This window comes from Lithobates pipiens, unplaced genomic scaffold (assembly GCF_037356315.1).
Source record: "Lithobates pipiens isolate NorthernLeopardFrog02 unplaced genomic scaffold, aLitPip1_a1.2 Scaffold_47, whole genome shotgun sequence".
NCBI lineage: Eukaryota > Metazoa > Chordata > Amphibia > Anura > Ranidae > Lithobates > Lithobates pipiens.
The window spans coordinates 5,388,153-5,411,697 of NW_027507871.1; the positions used below are offsets into that span (position 1 = coordinate 5,388,153).

At 46.8% G+C, this 23,545-nt stretch overlaps 1 protein-coding gene across 1 annotated transcript in view; it reads left to right on the top strand.

The window, feature by feature from the left end:
* Positions 1-23,545, top strand: part of LOC143956968 (complement C1r-A subcomponent-like) — a 105,230-nt gene that overhangs the window by 33,257 nt on the left and 48,428 nt on the right. Inside the window, 2 exon segments of the mRNA XM_077467143.1 lie at positions 6,958-7,077; positions 9,574-9,648. Coding sequence (XP_077323269.1) covers positions 6,958-7,077; positions 9,574-9,648 — 195 coding nt within the window.

Below are 23,545 nucleotides of genomic sequence, written 5' to 3' on the forward strand. Positions count from 1 at the left end.
TGCCTGTCCCTATACAAATTGGCAAAAAAGAGTAGGCTGGAACGATTAGCTGGAACAGCTCTTTTGTGGACCTGATAGTAACAGCTAATGATGATGATGATGATGATGATGAAGAAAGACTAATCTGGCTGAGCTGTCCCTAAAATAGCAGCATACAGCGCTCTGTCCCTTTATCTAAACTGACAAAAGAAACTCAGGCTGCTGACCTAACACCTATACCAGTCCTGAAAAGAACTTTTGTGTACCAAATAGCTAGCGTTTTCTCTGTCCCTACTCCACACAGGATCCTTTCCCTACAGTGACAGAAGAAAGAATGTAAAATGGCCACCGGATCGGGTGTATTTATAGGTTAGGGGGAATGTCCAAGTGTCCATGAGCTGTCATGTCTCAATTGGTTGTCCTGTAACACATGATAAACGTGTCACGAAAGGTTAAAGTTCTTGTATACATTAAACACGTAAGTCCGCCGGGGCGAACGACGGAAAAAGGCGTTCGAACCCGCGGACGGCGAAAGTCGGAAATTCGCCGCGAAACGACCGCCGGGCGAACCGTTCGGCCATCACTAATAGTTACACATAAATAGTAGCAGGTCAATAGTATATCCCAAAGTGCATATACAGTAGAGACCAATAAACTGAATTGATGATTTAAATACATGAATAGGACCCATAAAGAAATCTTGGTTGTTGGGGCATAACCTCCAATGGTAAAATTCTTGTAAAAAGCTTGACGCGTTTCGTGGACTATTTCCACTCATCAGGAGCTGCTATAAAAAATGGGGGTACCTGTGACAAAAATATACTGAGTATTAAAATCAATGATAATTGATTATAAAGGAAGAAGGAGGGGCAAACATACAGAGGTGGTCCCGTCCACTCTTACCTATAGGATAACAAAAAGTACATCTGGGTCTCATGGTAATAAGGGTTTTACATCCGAGGCACTATAGAGGGGGAATCTGCATTTTTCCGGGAGTTGAGGTAACATCCAAGAAGCCGGCAAGCAGGCTAAAGAGTGAATAGTCCTCAATGTGATTGGAATTTACTCAGGAGCGAGTGAGTATAGGTGGAGTGAGGCTGAGGAACCTAAAGAAAATAGGAGGAATAATGTAATGTATGTGAGGTGTGAGAGGGAAAAGGGGGGGGAGGGGGGGGATTTTCCCTCTCACACCTCACATACATTACATTATTCCTCCTATTTTCTTTAGGTTCCTCAGCCTCACTCCACCTATACTCACTCGCTCCTGAGTAAATTCCAATCACATTGAGGACTATTCACTCTTTAGCCTGCTTGCCGGCTTCTTGGATGTTACCTCAACTCCCGGAAAAATGCAGATTCCCCCTCTATAGTGCCTCGGATGTAAAACCCTTATTACCATGAGACCCAGATGTACTTTTTGTTATCCTATAGGTAAGAGTGGACGGGACCACCTCTGTATGTTTGCCCCTCCTTCTTCCTGTATAATCAATTATCATTGATTTTAATACTCAGTATATTTTTGTCACAGGTACCCCCAATTTTTATAGCAGCTCCTGATGAGTGGAAACAGTCCACGAAACGCGTCGAGCTTTTTACAAGAATTTTACCATTGGAGGTTATGCCCCAACAACCAAGATTTCTTTATGGGTCCTATTCATGTATTTAAATCATCAATTCAGTTTATTGGTCTCTACTGTATATGCACTTTGGGATATACTATTGACCTGCTACTATTTATGTGTAACTATGCTACTACATTATGAAAAATATATACATTAATGCTTATTTAATATGAATTGACCTATGTTACCATTATACCTGTTTCTTACTCATTCATCCACCTTCCATTATTATTTATTACTATTTATTCATTATTTTTATTATTATTATATATTTTTCTATTTATTTTTCATTTTTTTTTTTATTTATTTTTTTTTTTTATTTTTTTTTTTTTATTTTTTTTTTTTATATGTTTCTGTATATGTCTATGTATTTTAACATTGACGTATTGTTAATACTACGGTAGTATCTCCCTGTGCATCGCCAATAAATTATCTTTTTATTGATTGATTTAATTGACCTTTCAATGTGTTGTTTCATATAAAGTCCCACTTCTGCCCCCTCTTTCCTTGTATTCATTAGGGATGGAGCTCGGTGTACCGGATGGTCACGGCTCATATAAAGTCCCACCCTTATCCTTTCTATACAAGCATGCACTATGACCCGCATGCTTTTTGGCCAATCACAGCGCCTTCTGTCTAGCGAGCCGTAATTGGCCAAAGCCAGGGTGGCTTTGGCCAATTAAGGCTCAGGGGGTTTAGTAAACACCCCACACTATATAAAGCCGCCTGCGTGGCGGCCTTGTGTAGTGTGTTGCGGCAGCAGAGAGAGATAGACAGAAAGACAGTGTGATTTCATTTCATTTGAGTTAGATAGAGCAGGCAGGAGGCTAGTCAGTTAGCTGCAGTCAGTGTATTGTGTATATAGATTCGTTCCTGTGTACTGTGTCCTTTGCACAGTGTGCACCTAAAGCTGCCCCAATTGCTGGTGTTCTGCTGATCCTATCCGCAGGCAGCTGTAGTAATTACAGTTGGTGTATTGGGTCATCTGCACAGTGTGCATCTAAAGCTGCCCCAATTGCTGGTGTTCTTCTGATCCTATACTACAGGCAGCTGCAGTAATTACAGTTGGTGTATTGTGTCACCTGCACAGTGTGCACCTAAAGCTACCCCAATTGCTGGTGTTCTGCTGATCCTATCCGCAGGCAGCTGTAGTAATTACAGTTGGTGTATTGTGTCATCTGCACAGTGTGCACCTAAAGCTACCCCAATTTTTTGGTGTGGGCCTTATTTTGAGACGAGTGCATCAGATCGCACCACTGCTATTTGCAACATATGTCTCAAGCGTATCTCGTGTGGCCAAAACATCAGCCGATTGGGCACCACATGCTTGACCAGACATATGTTGACCTGCCATGCAGTTCGCAATCGTACCTCAAAGACCCACACCAAAGAACAAAGCGAACCTCTCCTTGCTCCTCATCAGCTGGCATCTCCAACCCCCACTAGACCTTCAGTCCTCTCTGAAACCTGCTCTGAGAGGAATGAAGGTGTAGAATTAGATGTGTCACAGCCAAGTACTTGCGGGTAATCTGCTATGGGTACACCGACGTCCGATTATAGCAGGCAAATTTCCCTGCCCCAGCTGCTGCACCACCGAAAGAAGTTCACTCCCAGCCATCCACATGCCCAGCGGTTGAATGCTAGCTTGGCTAAATTGCTAGCACTTCAACTGCTGCCTTTTCAGTTGGTAGACTCGTCCCCCTTCTGTGAGTTTGTACAATGTGCGGTTCCTCAGTGGCAGGTTCCCAAACCCCACCTTTTCTCACGGAAGGCGATTCCGGCTCTCTACCTGCATGTGGAAGGCAATGTCCTTGCCTCGCTGGACAGGGCAGTCAGCGGTAAGGTGCATATTACCACTGACTCATGGTCCAGCAGGCATGGACAGGGATGTTAACTGTCTTTCACGGCACATTGGGTGACTCTTCTGGCAGCTGGGAAGGATGCAGGACAAGGTGCAGTAGTGTTGGAGGTTGTTCCGCCACCATGCCTCCAAAATGCTACTACTGGTTGTGACACACCTCTCTCCTCCACCCCCTCCTCTTTTTCTTCCTCCATGGCCTCTTTTTGTGCTTTGTCCTCGGAACCAGCAGTGCTCCGTAGGCGTTCAAGGGGCTACGCAAGTATGCAGGCAAAAAAGGTGCCATGCGGTGCTTGCGCTGGTGTGCTTGGGGGACAGAGATTCTCTCAGCTCTGCAGGGGCAGGATGAGAGGTGGTTGATGCCACGACAGCTTAAGCCAGGAATGGTTGTTTGCGACAATGGCACCAACCTCCTCTCCGCCCTCCGACTGGGACAACTGACCCATGTGCCCTGTCTGGCTCACGTCCTTAACTTGGTGGTGCAGCGGTACTTGGGCAGGTACCCGGGTTTACAGGATGTCCTGAGGCAGGCCAGGAAAGTCTGTGTGCATTTCTGCCAGTCATATAATGCCAGTGCTCGGCTGGCTGACCTCCAAAAGGAATTTAACCTGTCCAAGAACCGCCTAATCTGTGACATGCCCACCAGGTGGAACTCAACATTGGCCATGCTGCAGCGGCCATCTGTGAGTACCTGTGCGACTACGGCACCAGGACAGGGTCAGGGGAGCTTGTTTTTTTTTCACCACGCCAGTGGGGCATGATCAGGGATGCATGCACTATCCTGTCACCATTTGAGGAGGCCACGAGGATGGTGAGCAGTAACAGTGCATGCATCAGTAACACTGTCCCTCTTGTCCACCTGTTGGAGCACACATGGAATAATGGACAGGGCACTTGAGGCAGAACAGAGGCAGAAAAAAGAGGACTTCCTTACCTCTCAAGGCCCCCTTTATCCAGCAGTGTTCCTGCTGGCCTGCCAATCACACAGGAAGAGGAGGAGGAGGAGGATTGTGTCAATATAGAGGTGGAGCCTGGCACTCGGCATCAGCGGTAGTCTTTTAGGGATCATTTACAGTCCCAAGAAACCCGTGGACCTGTACGTGGCTGGGAGGAGGTGGCTGCGGATCATGTTGTCCTTAGTGACCCAGAGGACTCCAGACCGAATGCCTCAGCTAACCTACGCTGCATGGCCTCCCTGATCCTGCAAAGCCTGCGGAAGGATCCGCGTATTCGTCGGATCAAGGAGAGGGATCATTACTGGCTGGCAACCAGAGGCATATCTAGGGTCTCCAGCGCCCTTGGCGAGAATCTGTATCTTTACCACCGATGCCCGCACCACCCCACTGTGAAAGGGGCCTAACTGAACAAGCTGAATTTAGAAGCTGATTGACTACCATGCACAGCTGCACCAGATTCTGAGTGCTCCAGTTTTAGTGATCCCCTCTCCTCCAAGTTCCAACTTGTGTTTTCAGCAGATCTAATAAGCAGCTATGTGCCAACACTGATTGCACAGACATGTCGTCGTCCCCCCGTCCCCCCCCCCCATTGTCATCTTAGGGAAAACCAGACCCTGAGTCAGGCCATGCAGTCATTGCTGGAATGTGTGCAAACAAAGAGGCTGCAGGAGATTAGCAGCAACAAAGTTTAACCACCTGACATCCACGCTACGGCCGAATGACAGCCACAGCGCGGATGTGAATTCCCGGGAGGCCGTCATATGCTTCCTGCGTGCGACATGATCACAGAGTCACTGAGACTCAGGTGATCACCGATCCGAGTAAGGGGCCGGTCCCGGCTCCTTACCATGTGATCAGCTGTCAGCCAATGACAGCTGATCACATGATCAAAAAAAAAGCTTGTGATCACTTTTTTTTTTCTCCTCACGCTGACAGCGGAGGATAAAAAAAAAGACGATCACCGGCTCACCTTAAAGGGACATTGGTCCCAAAAAGGAAGAGGCAATTATGCCTCATAATTGCACTCTGAAAGTGCCCACAAGCGCCACCTATCAATGCCCACAAGCGCCACCTATCAATGCCCACAAGTGCCACCTATTAATGCCCACCAGTGGTGCCAATCAGTGCCACATAGAAGTGCTGCCTATCAGTGTAACCGATCAGTGCCCATCACTGCCACCCATCAGTGCCCATCACTGCCACCTAATGATGCCCATCAGTGCTGCCTCATCAGCGTACTTCAATGACGGACAAAAATTACCCGTTTTAAAATTTTAGAACAAAATAAAAAATTGTTTTCTTTTTTAATTCAGTATTTTAATTTTTTTTTACAAAAAATAAAAATCGCACAGGTGTCGAAATACCACCAAAAGAAATCTCTATTTGGGGGGAAAAATTATAAAAAATTTGATTTGGGTACAGTGTTGTATGACTGCGCAATTGTCATTCAAATTGCGACAGCGCTGAAAGCTGAAAATTGGTCTGGCTAGTAGGGGGATTTAAGTGCCCAGTAAGCAAGTGGTTAAAAAACAAAGAACAGGATGTGGGAACTGTTTATAACTGATTGCAATGATCGTCAGAATTCCACTCTTATGGGTATAAGAAAAGATTATTGGTGCCATGCACTGGATCTGCCATATGGCACTGGCTCTACAACTGTGCAGGAAACCTCAGATGGGTGCCTGCTCAAGGAAACCCCTAGACACTGCTGGAGAAACTCTAAGGCCGCGTACACACGGGCGGATTGTATGGCCTACTTAGTCCGTCATACAATCCGACGGACAGTCCGTCATACTTTCGAATGAACGGACTTGACCACACACGGATGCACAAACAGTCCGTCGAAAGCTTGCGCGATGACGTGAACGGCACGTACGACGGGACTAGAAATAGGAAGTCCAATACACAGCAATGCAACCTTCCGCCGTGTAAATCCTTTCTGAGCATGCGCCATTCTTAGTCCGTCGAACTAGCCTACTCACGAGCGGATTGTCTGCTGAAACCAAAGTATGACGGACAGTATTACGGAAATTCCGAAATACTTAGTCCGCCAGACTGCACGCTGAAAAAGTCAGCTGAAGCCCACACACGAGCGGACTGTCCGCTGAAATGTGTTTCGGCGGACTAAGTAGGCCATACAATCCGCCCGTGTGTAAGCGGCTTTAGGTTCCATGGAACCTGGTTGAAAATGGTTGCCCCCAGACTAAGCCTACATTTGTTGGTGTGCAGGGAACTGTGCCTGGGACTGGCAGCCTCTGTACTTTAGCAAGGCCTCCCTTGAGAAAACAAGGGACACAGCAAGCCTTGTCACCCTCTCCCTACAACGGGGGTCTCAAACTGGCGGCCCTCCAACTGTTGCTAAACTACAAGTCCCATGAGGGATTGCAAGGCTGACAGTTACAAGCATAACTCCCACAGGCTGAGGCATGATGGGACTTGTAGTTTTGCAACAGCTGGAGGTTCGCCAGTTTGAGACCCCCTGCACTACAACCTCCTGGAGAAGCTGCCATCTAACTATTTTTTTGGTCTGTCTCTTCTCTAGTTGCGGTCTGTGGGAATCCCGCGAGAATTGACTTCGGTGAAGTTAAGTTTGGATTAACTCTTTATCAGTCAGAAGCCAAATACAACTGCAAGACAGATTATTATACCCTCGTTGGAGAAGGTGAGAACTGGAATATGAGAGGTCGGTATGAGCGGCCCTTGCTTAACCTTTATAACACAGAGGAACCCTCGAAATAACGTTCTCAGGAAAGCCTGCTAATAATTATCTCCCTCTACATTAGTGGGAAGGATGCTCCTTACATTTTTGGTCATTGGAAAGATAACCAAAAAGATAAATGGTGTCAGTGGGATCTTATCTGAGAGGCAGAAATTGTTCATTGCTCAAGGAACCCCTACAACCTCTGGAGGAACCCTAGTTGAGAAAGGCTGCCTTAGAGAGTCCTCTCACCTAGTGGTCATCAACCCCGTCCTCAGGGCCCGCTAACAGGCCAGGTTTGCAAGATAACTGAAATCCATCCCAGGTGATATCATTTGCTGCTCAGTGATTGCCGTATTCTAGTCTGCATCTCCCCCAAGGTAATACATAAAACCTGGCCTGTTAGTGGGTCCCGAGGACAGGAGTTGAAGACCACTGCTCTAACGTATGTGTGCCTATGGGCAATTCAGTAAGTTGATCACCCACTAAATACAATTTATTTTTTATTAGATTTGCCTTCTGTCCATATCTGGACATACAGTATCTCAAAAAAAGTGAGTACACCCCTCACATTTTTGTAAATATTTTATTATACCTTTTCATGTGACAACACTGAAGAAATGACACTTGTCTACAATGTAAAGTAGTGAGTGTACAGCTTGTATAACAGTGTAAATTTCCTGTCCCCTCAAAATAACTCAACACACAGCCATTAATGTCTAAACCGCTGGCAACAAAAGTCAGTACACCCCTAAGGGGAAAATGTCCAAATTGGCCCCAAAGTGTCAATATTTTGTGTGGCCGCCATTATTTTCCAGCACTGCCTTCACCCTCTTGGGCATGGAGGTCAGCAGAGATTCACAGGTTGTCACTGGAGTCCTCTTCCCCTCCCCCATGATGACATCACAGAGCTGGTGGATGTTGGAGACCTTGCGCTCCTCCACCTTCCGTCTGAGGATGTCCCACAGATGATCAATAGGGTTTAGGTCTGGAGACATGCTTGGCCAGTCCATCACCTTCACCCTCAGCTTCTTTAGCAAGGCAGTGGTGGTCTTGGAGGTGTGTTTGGGGTGGTTATCATGTTGGAATACTGCCCTGCGGTCCAGTCTCTGAAGGGAGGGGATCATGCTCTGCTTCAGTATGTCACAGTACATGTTGGCATTCATGGTCCCCTCAATGATCTGTAGCCCCCCAGTGCCGGCAGCACTCATGCAGCCCCAGACCATGACACTCCCACCACCATGCCTGACTGTAGACAAGACACACTTGTCTTTGTACTCCTCACCTGGTTGCCCCCACACACGCTTGTCACCATCTGACACCAAATACCTTTATCTTGGTCTCATCAGAGCACAGGACATGGTTCCAGTAATCCATCTCCTTAGTCTGCTTGTCTTCAGCAAACTGTTTGTGGTCTTTCTTGTGCATCATCTTTAGAAGAGGCTTCCTTCTGGGATGACAGCCATGCAGACCAATTTGATGCAGTGTGCGGCGTATGGTCTGAGCACTGACAGGCTGACCCCCCCCCCCACCCCTACAACCTCTGCAGCAATGCTGGCAGCACTCATACGTCTATTTCCCAAAGACAACCTCTGGATATGACGCTGAGCACGTGACCTCAACTTCTTTGGTGGACCATGGCGAGGCCTGTTCTGAGGGGAACCTGTCCTGTTATACCGCTGTATGGTCTTGGCCACCGTGCTGCAGCTCAGTTTCAGGGTCTTGGCAATCTTCTTATAGCCTAGGCCATCTTTATGTAGAGCAACAATTCTTTTTTTCAGATCCTCAGAGAGTTCTTTGCCATGAGGTGCCATGTTGTACTTCCAGTGACCAGTATGAGAGAGTGAGAGCGATAACACCAAATTTAACACACCTGCTCCCCATTCACACCTGAGACCTTGTAACACTAACGAGTCACATGACACCGGGGGAGGGAAAATGGCTAATTGGGCCCAATTTGGAGATTTTCTCTTAGGGGTGTACTGACTTTTGTTGCCAGCGGTTTAGACATTAATGGCTGTGTGTTGAGTTATTTTGAGGGGACAGGAAATTTACACTGTTATACAAGCTGTACACTCACTACTTTACATTGTAGACAAGTGTCATTTCTTCAGTGTTGTCACATGAAAAGAGAGAAGAAATGAGACTGAGGGGGTGTACTTACTTTTGCGAGACATTGTGTATATACACCCCTGTGTTTTTCTCTTCCTTTCCCCCGGTTGGGTACAATTATAACATTTAAACATGCCGCGTCCTAGATTTTTAATTTTATGTTACAATGTACTGTTCATGTTAATGAATTGTAAGAATTAGTAATTATTAGGAGAGGTTCTTCTCTGTGGCCTGAACGTTATTTCCGGGGTTCCTCCATATTACAAAGTTTCAGGCTGAGCTGATCTAATCTTTCAATCAATGTGCAAATATTTCTGGACCCCACGGTACTCTTCTCTTCTCCTGCAGAGACCTATCGCTGCTCTTTGGATGGACTCTGGGTAAACAGTAAAGACCAAAGTGATCCTCCTACGTGTAAACCAGGTGAATGTATATATATATATATTTTTTTTTTTTTAGTACTTGCCAATACCAATTACCGATACTGTTTTATTTACACTTCAGTTCAGCAATGGTACAAAGCATTGAAAAGTTATCTACAAATGAAATAAATAAAAAATATGTTTTTGTTAATTTTGCGCTTTTTTAAATGTGAAACATGTAAATATATTTTACAGGTATAAGAATATAAACAAATAAAGCAAACAAAAAAGTTTGAATTATTAATGGTTTATAAAAATAGAAGAGAACAAAAAAAAAAGGAGTTAAACAGAGGAATAGGGATGAGCTGGGTTGTTCGACCGTTCGGCAAAACCAGAACATTATGGGCCGTTCATGCCAAATTCGAGTGGCGCTCATGGCCCACTGCGGCATCACAATGCATTGCTGGCTGATGATTGGCCAAGCATGCACTATGACCCCGCATGCTTGGCCGATCACAGCGCCGTCAGCAAAGAGAGCCATAATTGGCCACAGGCAGGATGCTTGTGGACAATTATGGCTCAGGGAGTTTAGTACACGCCCCACCCTATATAAGGCCGCCTGCGTGGCGGCCTTGTGTAGTGTGTTGCGGCTCATAGAGAGAGATAGATGGAGAGACAGTGTCTTAATTACCTTTGAAGCTATTGCAATTTCAGTCGGTGTATTGTGCCCCCTGCACAGTGTACACCTGAAGCTACCCCAATTGCTGGGGTTGTTCTGGTCTTATACCACAGGCAGCTGCAGCAGTTACAGTCGGTGCATTGTGCCACCTGCACAGTGTGCACCTAAAGCTACCCCAATTGCTGGTGTTCTTCAGATCCTATACCACAGGCAGGCAGCTGCAGTAATTACAGTCGGTATACTGTGTCATCTGCACAGTGTGCACCTAAAGCTACCCCAATTGCTGGTGTTCTGCTGATCCTATACCACAGGCAGCTCAAGTAATTACAGTCGGTGTACTGTGTCATCTGCTCAGTGTGCACCTAAAGTTACCCCAATTGCTGGTGTTCTGCTGATCCTATACCACAGGCAGCTCCAGTAATTACAGTCAGTGTACTGTGTCATCTGCTCAGTGTGCATCTAAAGCTACCCCAATTGCTGGTGTTCTCATCTCCCTGCAGGCCATTAGTATGTCTGGAAGGCCAACAAGGAGAGGCAAACAGTCGGAGCCAATAAAAGAGGGCAAACAGGCTCTGTGTCTAGAGACAACAGTGCTGGTCGTGGACGCGGTGCATCCTCATTAGCTCGTGGCCATGGGACATGCTTGTCCTTATTTTCGGCAGCTGGACGTGTTGAGGCGCAACATACGAAGACTTGGTAGAGTGGATGACCAAGCCCTCCTCATCCTCTCTCACCCAGGCTCAGTTTACTGGCAAAGCAGCTGCCAATGCGGCCTCTTCCCTCGTCTCAATGGCATCAGTCACTCCTTCCCTAGACCCACCATGCCCACCTGAGGAGTCCCCCGAACTGTTTGAGCACAGTGTTGGGTACATGCTCCAGGAGGATTCCCAGCGTTTTGAAGGCTTTGATGATGATACCCAGCTAGAGGAAGGCAGTAGCGTGAGCCCAGAGAGAGGGGATGCCAAAGGAGGACAGCAATCTGGCAGTCATGTTCCACCAGCTGCAGCATACTGCCAGGTTTGCTCCAGTGATGAGGAGGGAGGGGATGATGAGGTCACTGACTCCACGTGGGTGCCTCATAGGAGAGAGGAGGAGGAGGAGGCACATCTCCAACGAGGCAGGATGCCCTCCAGGGGCCAGCTTAAGGGCAGCACACCGACTGAATCTCACCGCAGAGCTCTGCCTGTGCAGGGTGCTGCCCCTGCACGTTATTCAAAAAGTTCTTTGGTGTGGGCCTTTTTTGAGACAAGTGCATCAGATCGCACCGCTGCTATTTGCAACATATGTCTCAAGCGTATCTCGCGTGGCCAAAACATCAGCCGCTTGTGTGGCTGATGTTTAACCTATGCTGCATGGCCTCAGCTAACCTAAGCTGCATGGCCTTCCTGATCCTGCAAAGCCTGCGGAAGGATCCTCGTATTCAGCGGATCAAGGAGAGGGATCATTACTGGCTGGCAACTCTCCTTGATCCACGGTACAAGGGTAAGTTTGCGGACCTTATCTTGCCATCGCAGAGGGAGCAGAGGATGAGACATCTTCAGGAGGAATTGCATAAAGGTCTGTGCAACGCGTTCAGAGAGACTGGGAGGTTACAAATTCCTGGTCCTGGACAACGTGTTGCTGAGGCTTTGGTTAGTCACAGAAGGAGCGGTGGAGAAGGTGGCCATCTGACCAATGCGTTAAGACAATTTTTTAGTCTGCAGCCCCAAGGTATGATCGGTTCCAGCAACCATCGCCGGTGTCTGATTTACATGGTGCAGGAATACCTAGGGGCAAGATCAGACTTCGACACCCTTCCCACCTAAAATCCTCTGGGTTACTGGGTCTGGAGGATGGATTACTGGCCAGAGCTTACAAAGTATGAAATTGAGCTACTGGCCTGTCCTGCATCCAGCGTTGTTTCGGAACGCACATTCAGTGCTGCTGGAGGCTTTGTAACCGATCACAGGGTGCGCCTGTCCACCGACTCGGTTGAGCGACTGACCTTCATAAAGATTAATCAGTCTTGGATCACCACCAGCTACCAAGCACCTGAAGCTGATGTAACCAAATCATTTTTTTGAAATGTCACATCCCTTCAAGACTGCCTATGCTGATGCTGAGTGACTGTCCTGTTATGTTGACTGACTATCCTCTTCCTCCTCAATGATCCTGCTGAGATCATCATCAGCTGGGATCTCCAACCCCACTATACCTTCAGTCCTCTCTGAAACCTGCACTGAGAGGAATGAAGGTGTAGAATTAGGTGTGTCACAGCCAAGTATTTGCTGGCAATCTGCTAGCGGTACACCGTCGTCCGATTGTAGCAGGCAAATTTCCCTGCCCCAGCTGCTGGACCATCAAAAGAAGTTCACTCCCAGCCAAATTGATAGCACTTCAACTGCTGCCTTTTCAGTTGGTGGACTCGGCCCCCTTCCATGAGTTTGTGCAATGTTCGGTTCCTCTGTGGCAGGTTCCCAAACACCACTTTTTCTCACGGAAGGCGATTCCGGCTCTCTACCAGCATGTGGAAGGCAATGTCCATGCCTCGCTGGACAGGGCAGTCAGCGGTAAGGTGCATATTACCGCTGACTCATGGTCCATCAGGCATGGACAGGGACGTTGCCTGTCTTTCATGGCGCATTGGGTCACTCTTCTGGCAGTTGGGAACGATGCAGGGCAATCTGCAGTAGTGTTGGAGGTTGTTCTGCCACCATGACTCCAAAATGCTACTACTGGTGATTGTGACACACCTCTCTCCTCCACCCCCTCCTCTTCCTCCATGGCCAGTTCCAGTGCTTTAGCCTCGGAACCAGCGGTGCTCTGTAGGCATTCAAGGGACTACTCAAGTACGCAGGCAAAAAGATGCCATGCCTTGCTTGCGCTGGTGTGCTTGGGGGACAGGAGCCGCACTGGGGCAGATATATTCTGTCAGCTCTGCAGGAGCAGCCTGAGAGGTGGTTGACGCCACGTCAGCTTAAGCCAGGAATGGTGGTTTGCGACAATGGCACCAACCTCCTCTATGCCCTCCGACAGGGACAACTGACCCATGTACCCTGTGTTGCTCACGTCCTTAACTTGGTGGTGCAGCGGTTCTTTGGCAGGTACCTGGGCTTACAGGATGTCCTGAGGCAGGCCAGGAAAGTCTGTGTGCATTTCCGCCGGTCATATAATGCCAGTGCTCGGCTGGCTGAGCTCCAAAAGGAATTGAACCTGCCCAAGAACCGTCTAATCTGTGACATGCCCACCAGGTGGAACTCGACGTTGGCCATGCTGCAGCGGCTGCACAGGCAGCAGAGGGCCATCAATGAGTACCTGTGCAGGACAGGGTCAAGGGAGCTCAGTTTTTTTCCCCACCATGATCAGGGATGCATGCACTGTCCTGTCACCATTTGAGGAGGCCACGAGGATGGTGAGCAGTGACAGTGCATGCATCAGTGACACTGTACCTCTTGTCCACCTGTTGGAGCACACGCTGCATGGAATAATGGACAGGTCACTTGAGGCAGAACAGAGACAGAGGTAGAAAGAGGAAGACTTCCTTGCCTCTCAAGGCCCCCTTTATCCAGACAGTGTTCCTGCTGGCCCGCCGATCACACAGGAAGAGGAGGAGGAGGATTGTGTCAGCATGGAGGTGGAGCCTGGCACTCAGCATCAGCAGCAGTCTTTTAGGGATGATTTACAGTCCCAAGAAACCCGTGGACTTGTACGTGACCCAGAGGACTCAGGACCAAATGCCTCAGCTAACCTACGCTGCATGGCCTCCCTGATCCTGCAAAGCCTGCGGAAGGATCCTCATATTCAGCGGATCAAGGAGAGGGATCATTACTGGCTGGCAACTCTCCTTGATCCATGGTACAAGGATAAGTTTGCGGACCTTATCTTGCCGTCGCAGAGGGAGCAGAGGATGAGACATCTTCAGGAGGAATTGCAGAAAGATCTGTGTAACATGTTCAGAGAGACTGGGAGGTTACAAATTCCTGGTCCTGGACAACGTGTTGCTGAGGCTTTGGTCAGTCACAGAAGGAACGGTGGAGAAGGTGGCCATCTGACCGATGTGTTCAGACAACTTTTTAGTCCGCAGCCCCAAGGTATGGGCAGCACAGTGGTGTAGTGGTTAGCACTTTCACCTAGCAGCAATAGGGTTGCTGGTTCAAATCCCGACCAAAATACTATCTGCCTGGAGTTTGCATGTTCTCCCTGTGCCTGCGTGGGTTTCCTCCGGGTACTCCGGTTTCCTCCCACACTCCAAAGACATGCTGGTAGGTTAATTAGACCCTGTCCAAAAAAGAATTGGCCATAATATGTGTATGTGTATGTCAATGTTGTAAGTGTGTCGGGACTCTACAGGTTAAAGGACCGCATAAATAGCTGCAGATGGACACCGGTGGCAAGAAAAAAGTGCCCAGAGGCGATTCAGTTCGTATAGGTAGCGCTATATAAGTCATTCATTCATTCATTATGATCGGTTCCAGCAACCATCGCCAGCGTCTGATTTACATGGTGTAGGAATACCTAAGGGCAAGATCAGACTTGGACACCCTTCCCACCGAAAATCCTCTGGGTTACTGGGTCTGGAGGAGGGATAACTGGCCAGAGCTTGTACAGTATGCAATTGAGCTACTGGCCTGTCCTGCATCCAGCATTGTTTCGGAACGCACATTCAGTGCTGCTGGAGGCTTTGTAACCGATCACAGGGTGCGCCTGTCCACCGACTCGGTTGATCGACTGACCTTCATAAGGATTAATCAGTCTTGGATCACCACCAGCTACCAAGCACCTGAAGCTGATGTAACCAAATCATTTTTTTGAAATGTCACATCCCTTCAAGACTGCCTATGCAGATGCCGAGTGACTGTCCTGTTATTTTTTTTTTTTTAATTCTTTATTTATATCAAATTTTTTTTCATAGCAAAATAAATACATGTATGGAAAGGAAAGGGACCATATTCATACAAATACAATATATACCATAGCAAAAGAAAAAAGATTATTAGTTTGAACCTACACCAATGTAATCTTTAAATACCCCTCTACTTTCCCCCTCCCTCCCCCCCCCCCCCAACCCACCCCACCCATACCTTGTAGGACCGCTAGTTGGTTCCCTCTTAGTGACCGTTATTTTTTAACAGGATAATACTTTCTTCTGAAGTTTGTTGTGTAATTTCCTCCACGTATCTCCAGGACCGTTTAAATTCTTCCCACAAAGCCCATTTATTTGAACCTCCCTCTTCTGCTGTTACCTCATCATCCCCTTCATTATAGTTTTCTATTTTTTGTATTTCATTTAAGCGAAAAATCCAATCCGATATTTTAGGGCTCTCCTTTTCCTTCCATTTTTTTGGGATTAAATTTTTGGCGGTGTCTAACAGGGTTGGAATTAATGAGTTTTTATAATGCTTTATGGGTTCGTCTGTCCCATGAAATAGGACAGTCCACGGGTCTTCTCTTATTTCCTTTTTTGTTACAACTTTAATTATCTCTAAGATTTTTCTCCAATAAGTTTTAATAATGGGGCAATCCCACCAAATGTGGGCCATAGTCCCAATTTTTTTACACCCACGCCAGCAATCCGCAGATTGCTCTATTCCAAATTTGGCCATTTTATCGGGTGTCACATACCACCTTGCAAGGCATTTGTAGTTCGTTTCTATCAGTTTATTATCTACAACCCCCGAGTGAATAAGTTTGAAAATCTTATTACGAGTTGGTGTGCTACATTGTGACCCCAGCTCTGATTCCCACTTTTGGAAGTATGGCGGATCCTCCACTTCGTCCCCCTCAGAGAGAATCTTATATAAAAGTGTAATATTTTTTTTTGATGTTTCTCTCAGACATAAACGCTCCAAGGGTCTCAGTTCCTCTTCACCACGAATTGGCTGAGGTAAACTTGAAATGAAGTGGCTAAGTTGGAGGAACCGCCACCCATCCATTTTCATAAGGTCTGTGTCCAAACTAAGTGCTTGAAATGAAGCTATTTTACCGTTAACTAATATATCTTTTAGTTGTGCTGTGTCTTTCCTGATCCAATTACCCCCCACCTCCTGTTTACCCGGAGTGAAAAAAACATTATCTTTAAGAAAAATCAAAGGTGAATTGTACCCCCACTTATTTTGTGAATGTGTTCGGTCCCATATCTTTAAGGCTAAACGTGTTATCTCGTGAGCGTGAGGTCCAATGGACCTAAACTGTGGAGGGTTCCATATCGTGCGGCCTAAAAGTGCTTGACTCATTGTGTTCTCTACACTCACCCACCTCTTTTTATTTGCCTCTTTCGCCCATTCAACTACTCGAGACAGAACCACTGCATTGTAGTATCTTTTTAGGTCCGGGACAGACAGTCCCCTGTGTCTTTTTCCCCTGCATAACACCCCCATAGCAATTCTAGGTTTTTTATGTTGCCAAATATACTTCGAAATTAAATTTTTCAGTAATCTGAAGTAAGCAGAAGAGAGCGGGATGGGCAACATTTGAAACTTGTAGATTATCTTCGGGATTAGTATCATTTTAACTGCGTTGATACGCCCTAGCCAAGAAAGGGAACATGCTGAGATTTTTTTTATTTCTCTTTTGATTTCATCAAGTAAGGGGATATAATTCTTCGTATATATTTTCCTAATGGTGTTCGATAGATAGATTCCCAAGTATTTAATCTCCTTGCGCCATGGGAAACGGAATTCTGTCCGAAGGTTCTCCTCTTCCTGGGTGCTAATGTTAACATTCATAACTTCGGACTTGCTGAGGTTTATTTTCAAATTCGATATTTTGTCGAATTTTTCCAATACCCTCAGCAAGTTCGGAATCGTGATCCTCGGTTTAGTTATGAAGAATAAAACATCATCCGCGTAAGTGGCTAATTTATGTTCGTCCCCTCCCAGCTTGATCCCCGTTATATCCTGATTTTTTCGAATATGGGTCAATAACGGCTCCAAAGAAAGAGCAAATAGGAGTGGGGAGAGTGGACACCCCTGTCTGGTACCGTTCCCCATTTGAAATTGAGAGGAGGATTCTCCATTAATTTTGACGGAGGCCTGCGGGTGATTATATAGAGCCTGGATCCATTGGATCATTCTCGGGCCTATACCCATAACTTCCAGTGTTTCTATCATAAGTCCCCAGTCTACCCTGTCGAATGCTTTTTCTGCATCTATAGACAGGAATAGAGCTGGGGACCCACTGTTTTTTAGGGCCTGGAGGAGGAGTAAGGCCCTCACCCCGTTGTCCCTTCCTTCTCTCTCGGGAATAAATCCGACCTGATCGGGGTGCACTAGATCGCTCATCTTGTTCTTCAGCCTAGCTGCCAGTATTTTGGCGAATAATTTTGTGTCCGCATTCAATAATGCTATTGGCCTATAGCTTGAGCAGAGTGAGTGATCCTTCCCTTCCTTCGGAATTACCGTAATTGAGGCCAATAAAGCTTCAGCTTTCATGTCGTATTTTGTACCAAGCCCATTCATATAGTGACATAATCTTGGGACTAAGATTTCCTTGAATTTTTTATAGTAAAAAATCGTGAACCCGTCAGGGCCGGGACTTTTGCCCAATTCTTTCTCCTTTAATGCTCTATATATTTCCTCCTCAGTAATAGGTCTATCTATACTGTTTCTTTCACTCTCTTGTAATTGGGGTAAGTTGGTATCATACAAAAATTCTTTAATAATTTCCTTAACCCCTTTACCACCCCTCCCTTTTTGGCCAACATTATATAGGGCGCTATAATATTGTCTAAATACCTCCGCGATTTCCTTAGTCGTATGGACCGTCTTCCCGTTCTTATCCTGGATTTTATCAATAAAGTTGGTCTCCCTCCTCCCTTTTAATTGTCTCGCTAAGTATTTGCCTGTTTTATTTCTCCCATAGTATCTCTCTCTGATTCTCCCTTCGAGTGACCTCCTTGCTTCCTGATCCAACAGGTCTTTAAGTTCCTCCCTTTTATTAATCAAAAGGTGAAGATGTTCCGGCTGATGGACCTTTTGTTTTTTGTGCTCTTGCTCTAATCTATGGACTTCTTTAATCAGATACTCCCTTCTCTGATTTTTAGCTTTCTTTTTATTTGTGCCAATGGAGATGAGGATACCCCTTATATATGCTTTATGTCCTTCCCATAGGGAGGCACCCGAGATATCCCCTGTATCGTTCATCGAGAAGTAGAATTCTAATTCTTTCCGGATTGTCTCGATATTATCGTTGTCTTGAACCAGATGTTCGTTTAATCGCCAAGTAAAGGGTTGTCTGTATAGCCCTGGTATCCTCAACTTCATTGTCACTGGAGAGTGATCAGAGAGGGAGGCTATTCCTATCCCTGTCTCTGCAACGTCCTCTAACAACCTGTGATCCACCAATATATAATCCAATCTAGAATACGTCCCGTGCACTGGGGAATAGAAAGAGAAGTCCTTCGTTTTCTCATGTTGTATCCGCCAAACATCCACCATTTGATGTTGTTTAAGGCGATGTTTCAATATTTTCAGGGACCTCTCTTTCGTCCCCCTTGCGCGGGACGTGCTGTCCATGGCGGAATCCATACAGAAATTAAAATCCCCTGCTAGGATTACCTCGCCAGATTTAAATTCTGCTAATCTTCGCAGGGTCCGTTTCATATATCCTAAGGGATTATTATTTGGGCAGTATACATTAGCCAGGGTGAACGCCCTATTTCCTAGCTCACCCTTAAGGAACAGATATCTGCCCTCAGGGTCAGTCAGTCTATCAATCAGAGTAAAACGTGTGTGTTTCTCGAATCCAATTGCCACCCCCTTAGCCCTCCTAATTGGGGAATCTCCGTAGAACCATGTCGGGAAGCTGTCTGAGTATAGCTTAACCTTCGAATCCAGGGAAAAATGGGTCTCCTGCAAGAATACTACCTCAGCTCTGCATTGATGTAATTCTGATAAGAGTTTGTACCTTTTGTTTAGTGCGTTTAACCCTCTTACATTGTAGGATATAAAATTTACCTCAGTCATCCTATACTGACTACTGGCATACTTAATCTATCCTTATTTATCCAACGCACGCTTTTCATGTCTCTTTCGGTCCCCCACGCTACAAGGCAATTCTCCTCCCACTCCTCCCCCCACCCCCCCAGTCCCTTCACCCTCCCCCCTCTCCTGCCCCTGGCCCCCCCCCATCCCTTCACCCGCCCCCCTCCCCCTCCCCTGGCCCTGTCCTGGCCTATACTTGACTATAGGTGGCGCTGCCGCCCTCTGCAAGTAATACCTTCCAGGGTATGGCTCCAGCTGCGGACTTCCACTTCAACACCCCCTATCCCCCCACCCCTAGGGGTGGAGATACTCCATCTCCAGACAGGGAGTGATGGAGCCCGGATCCGCCCCACCTATCCATCTTCCCTTCCAACCCAGCCCCGCCCCCTCCCCCAGGTCCCCCCCCCCCACCCCAAAAAAAAAAAAAGGATCAACACAGAGTGAATGAAACAAAAACAAAAACAGTCAGAAACAGACTGAGAAACTAAGGGGCCCGCGCAAAGAGCGCTGGGAGCCCCCTCTTCCCCTCTCGATAAGCCCCTTAATTTTCCCCAGAGTCTCGGGGGAGCTTAAGGGGTGGAATTCCCAAGTTATTGCAGAAGACCTCAAGTTCTTCTGGGAACTTTAACTTAAAAGTCCTTCCCTCTCTCTGGACAATCAGAGCTGTCGGAAAACCCCAGCTGTATCTTATATTGACACTTCTCAGATGTTCAAGTAAGGGTTTGAGTTGTCTTCTCCGAGCCAAGGTCCCTGCGGAAAGATCGGCGAAAATTTGTAGAATTGTCCCTTCGTATTGTAATGAGGGCAAACCTCTTAGTTTACTCCAAATCTTGGCTTTGTCCTCGTAAAGATGAAATTTTACAATCACATCGCGGGATACCTCTGCCCTCAGTCCTGTAGGATTCCTTACTCTATGGACACGATCTATCTTTAATTCCTCATCTTCCATTCTACCTAATAAGGGATTAAATAGCTTCCTCATCTTTGCACCGAGGTCTTCTCCTTGTTGTTCAGGTAAGGCTCTAATCCTCAGGTTCTGTCGTCTGCTCTGGTTTTCCTGTTCCTCCAGTCTGTATAAAATGTCCCTGTGTGCCTCTTGCATTTTTCTAGACTGCGCTTTTAAGTCTAGTATTTCCTGAGCCTGTTTGCCCATTAGATCCTCCGTATCTTCTATTCTCCTTAACAGGTGACCCATATCTGCCCTAACCGTTAAGATCTCTGACTTGACTAAATTTTCCAGTTTCAGAAACATTTCTTGTATTTCACCTTTGGTAGGTATTTGGGAGATATCTGTCTGTTCTCTATTTTTACCATCCAGGTCTGACTCTGTTTCTTCGCCAGATGAATCACCATGGGTCCCGGTTGATTTTCCGGCCTCCTTCCTCCTCTCTCGCTTGCCCACTTGTTTTTTTATCCAGGCCTGGGCTTTTTTGGCTTGTCTCTTTGAGATATTTCTGGATAGAGCTTGTATTTAGGCTCTCTTTAGGGGCTTTAGAGTCATTGACTTTTGGGTTTCTACCCTTCATGTTGTCCCTCTTAGGCTTTCTCCTCCCCAGAGTTCCCTTTCGTTTGAAGGTACCTTAGAGAAAGGCTATGGGATTGCAAGTAGCATACAAAGAGTAGGGGAGCAGGTAATAGTAAAAATAAGATAGTCAGGTCCTTTCCTCTGAGCTAGCTACTGGCCTGTCTATAAGACAGCGAGCTCTCCCCAGGTAATCAGTCCATGAAGCTCCCAGGTCACGGTGAGAGAAGGGGGGATCTACAGCACCTCTGCTTGGGCAAAAGCAAGGGCCGGGGTGACTCCCTTAACTGTTCGGGACTATGAGCAGTAGAGGCCAAGAGGAGAACAAAATAGAGAGATACTACCAAAACGGGCCACCAGGGGACCCCTTTTCACCCTTTCCGCACAGGTATATTCTCCCCCAGAGAAAAGATAAGATTGAAAGTGTGGTTTACTGGTTCTGGGGGGTTAGCAGGTGCTATTTTTGGGGTCTTTGGTCCCTCCTGTGATAGGGGGGTCCTAATGCGACTCTCAGGCTTAATCGTCCCCGGTTTCTCCACTAATACCACTAATTCCAAGCGGGGGCGTATGGTCAGGCCCGTGACTGCCTTACAAACAGACGTGGGCCCTTGAACTAGGCTGCTTTTAATTTAGATCAACCCGTGCAGGGGCAACAGAGAAACGAACAAAAAAAAGAGAAGTGCCACACCAATCAAGAGTGTATCAGAGATCAATACTGAACTTTTCAAGGCGTAATTAACATGTAAAAGTTACTATATGTCAACAGCTATCATCAGAGTCCTGGGCGGTACTTTTCCGGGCATAAAGAAGCAAATGAATCTTAATATGTACATTTAAAATGCTGCTATTGAGAGAATAAGTTCCATTTAAGTTCGACAGCTTGCTCCTTAGATGCACCAACTCAGTACTTTAACTAAGAGATGTATAACAGTCCAGGAGAAAAAACATAACCGTTGGGATGGGTCTGACCTGTTAGTAGTCTTCTGCATACATAGGCTCTTCAGCCCACAGGGACTGCACTCACTCCACAGCGTCTAGTAGGTGAGTAGAGGAGTAGAGGAGTATGGGGGGGGGTAGATCCGAGGGTTCCGCTCGCTCCAGCGAGGCACTCCGAACCGTCTACCGGTGTCCCTCCGGACCGCGCTGGGAATGCTCTCTGAACCGGACAAGCGGGCGTTCGAGAGCGGGTGCTGGTGCCGGCGCGGGTATCATTTAGGAGCGCCACGCTTTCTCCCTGCGCTTAGCTCCGGATGGTACGGCGAATCCTCCTCCATCCCGTCACGTGGAAGCCGCCGCAGGGCCCCTCCCCTCTCACGTACGCCGCATGACGTGTCCCCGATCCTCCTACAGGATCGTATTCTGAGCCTGCTGTCCTGTTATTTTGACTGACTATCCTCTTCCTCCTCAATGATCCTGCTGAGCGTTTGGAAGAACGTTTTTGGTTCTGGGCGCCGCCATCAGTGACTAAGGCCCAATCTTTCTGCCCCTGTTCAACAGGGGCATGTAATTACAATTTTTTATGCAATACTTTGCAGCAGGGCTCATTCCTGCTCTCCAACTAGAGTTTCTGTGAAGTGTTGCAGTGTTGTGGCACCAGTGCCTAAGGCCCTATCTTTCTACCCCTGTTTAACAGGTGCATGTAATTACAATTCTTGATATAATATTTCACAGCAGGTCCCGTTCCAGTGCCCACCAAGAGTACCGAGAGTACAGAGAGTAGCTGTGAGGACTCACAGTGTTGTGGCACCAGCACCACCACCACAACCACCAAAGGCCCAATTTTTCTACCACTGTTCAACAATGGCATGTAATTACAATTCTTGATATAATAGTTCATAGCAGGGCGTTCCAGCGCCCACCAAGAGTCACTTTGAGGGCTTAGTGTTAACTTGTGGAGACACCAACAGCTTAGGGAAAAATTTCTGCAGAACATATACGGCAGTAGAGATGGCCTTGCGGTTCGCCCGGTCGGTTCACGGCGAATTTTGCTCGTTCGTGATTCTCCAAACCGGCGGACTTCTGGCGCTGTTCGTGGCTGGCCATATTTGTTTACATTGTGAAGAACTTTGACCCATGACACATCCATCATGGGGTACAGGACAGCCAATTGACAGCACATGGACAATTGGACATACCCCCTACCTTATAAATAGACCTGATCTGGCGGACATTTTACATTCTGTCTGTAGGGTAAGGACGCTGTGTGGAGCAGGGACAGTCAGTCTAATCACTAGCTAGCTAATTAGCTATTACTATTAGTTCCACAAAAATCCTTTTAAGGACTGGTATAGGTGTACAGTATATAGGGTTGTAATACACCTATGATATACTTTCTTACAAATATAGAATTTATTTTATATTTCACTGCTGACTCCTGTGCTGCTGACCGATTCTGCAGCTGTCTTTTATCAGTGTAGGGAGGGACAGTTTGGTGCTTGAAGCAGGGACAGTCTGCAAATCACTAGCTACCAGGTCCACAAAGGTCCTTTATAGGTGTACAGTATATAGGGTTGTACATGTATAATATAATTTATTTCAAATATAGAAAGCATATTATAGTGCACTGCATGCTGTGCTGCTGACCAATTCTGCAGCTGACGTTTCTCAGTGTAGGGAAGGACAGTTTGGTTTTTGGAGCAGGGACAGTCTGCAATTCACTAGCTACTAGCTAGCTACTATTAGGTCCACAAAGGTCCTTTTAAGTACTGGTATAGGTGTACTATTTGGTGTGCAGTATATAGTGGTGTAATACACGTATAAAATACTTGCACATATAGAAAGCATAGTATAGTGCATT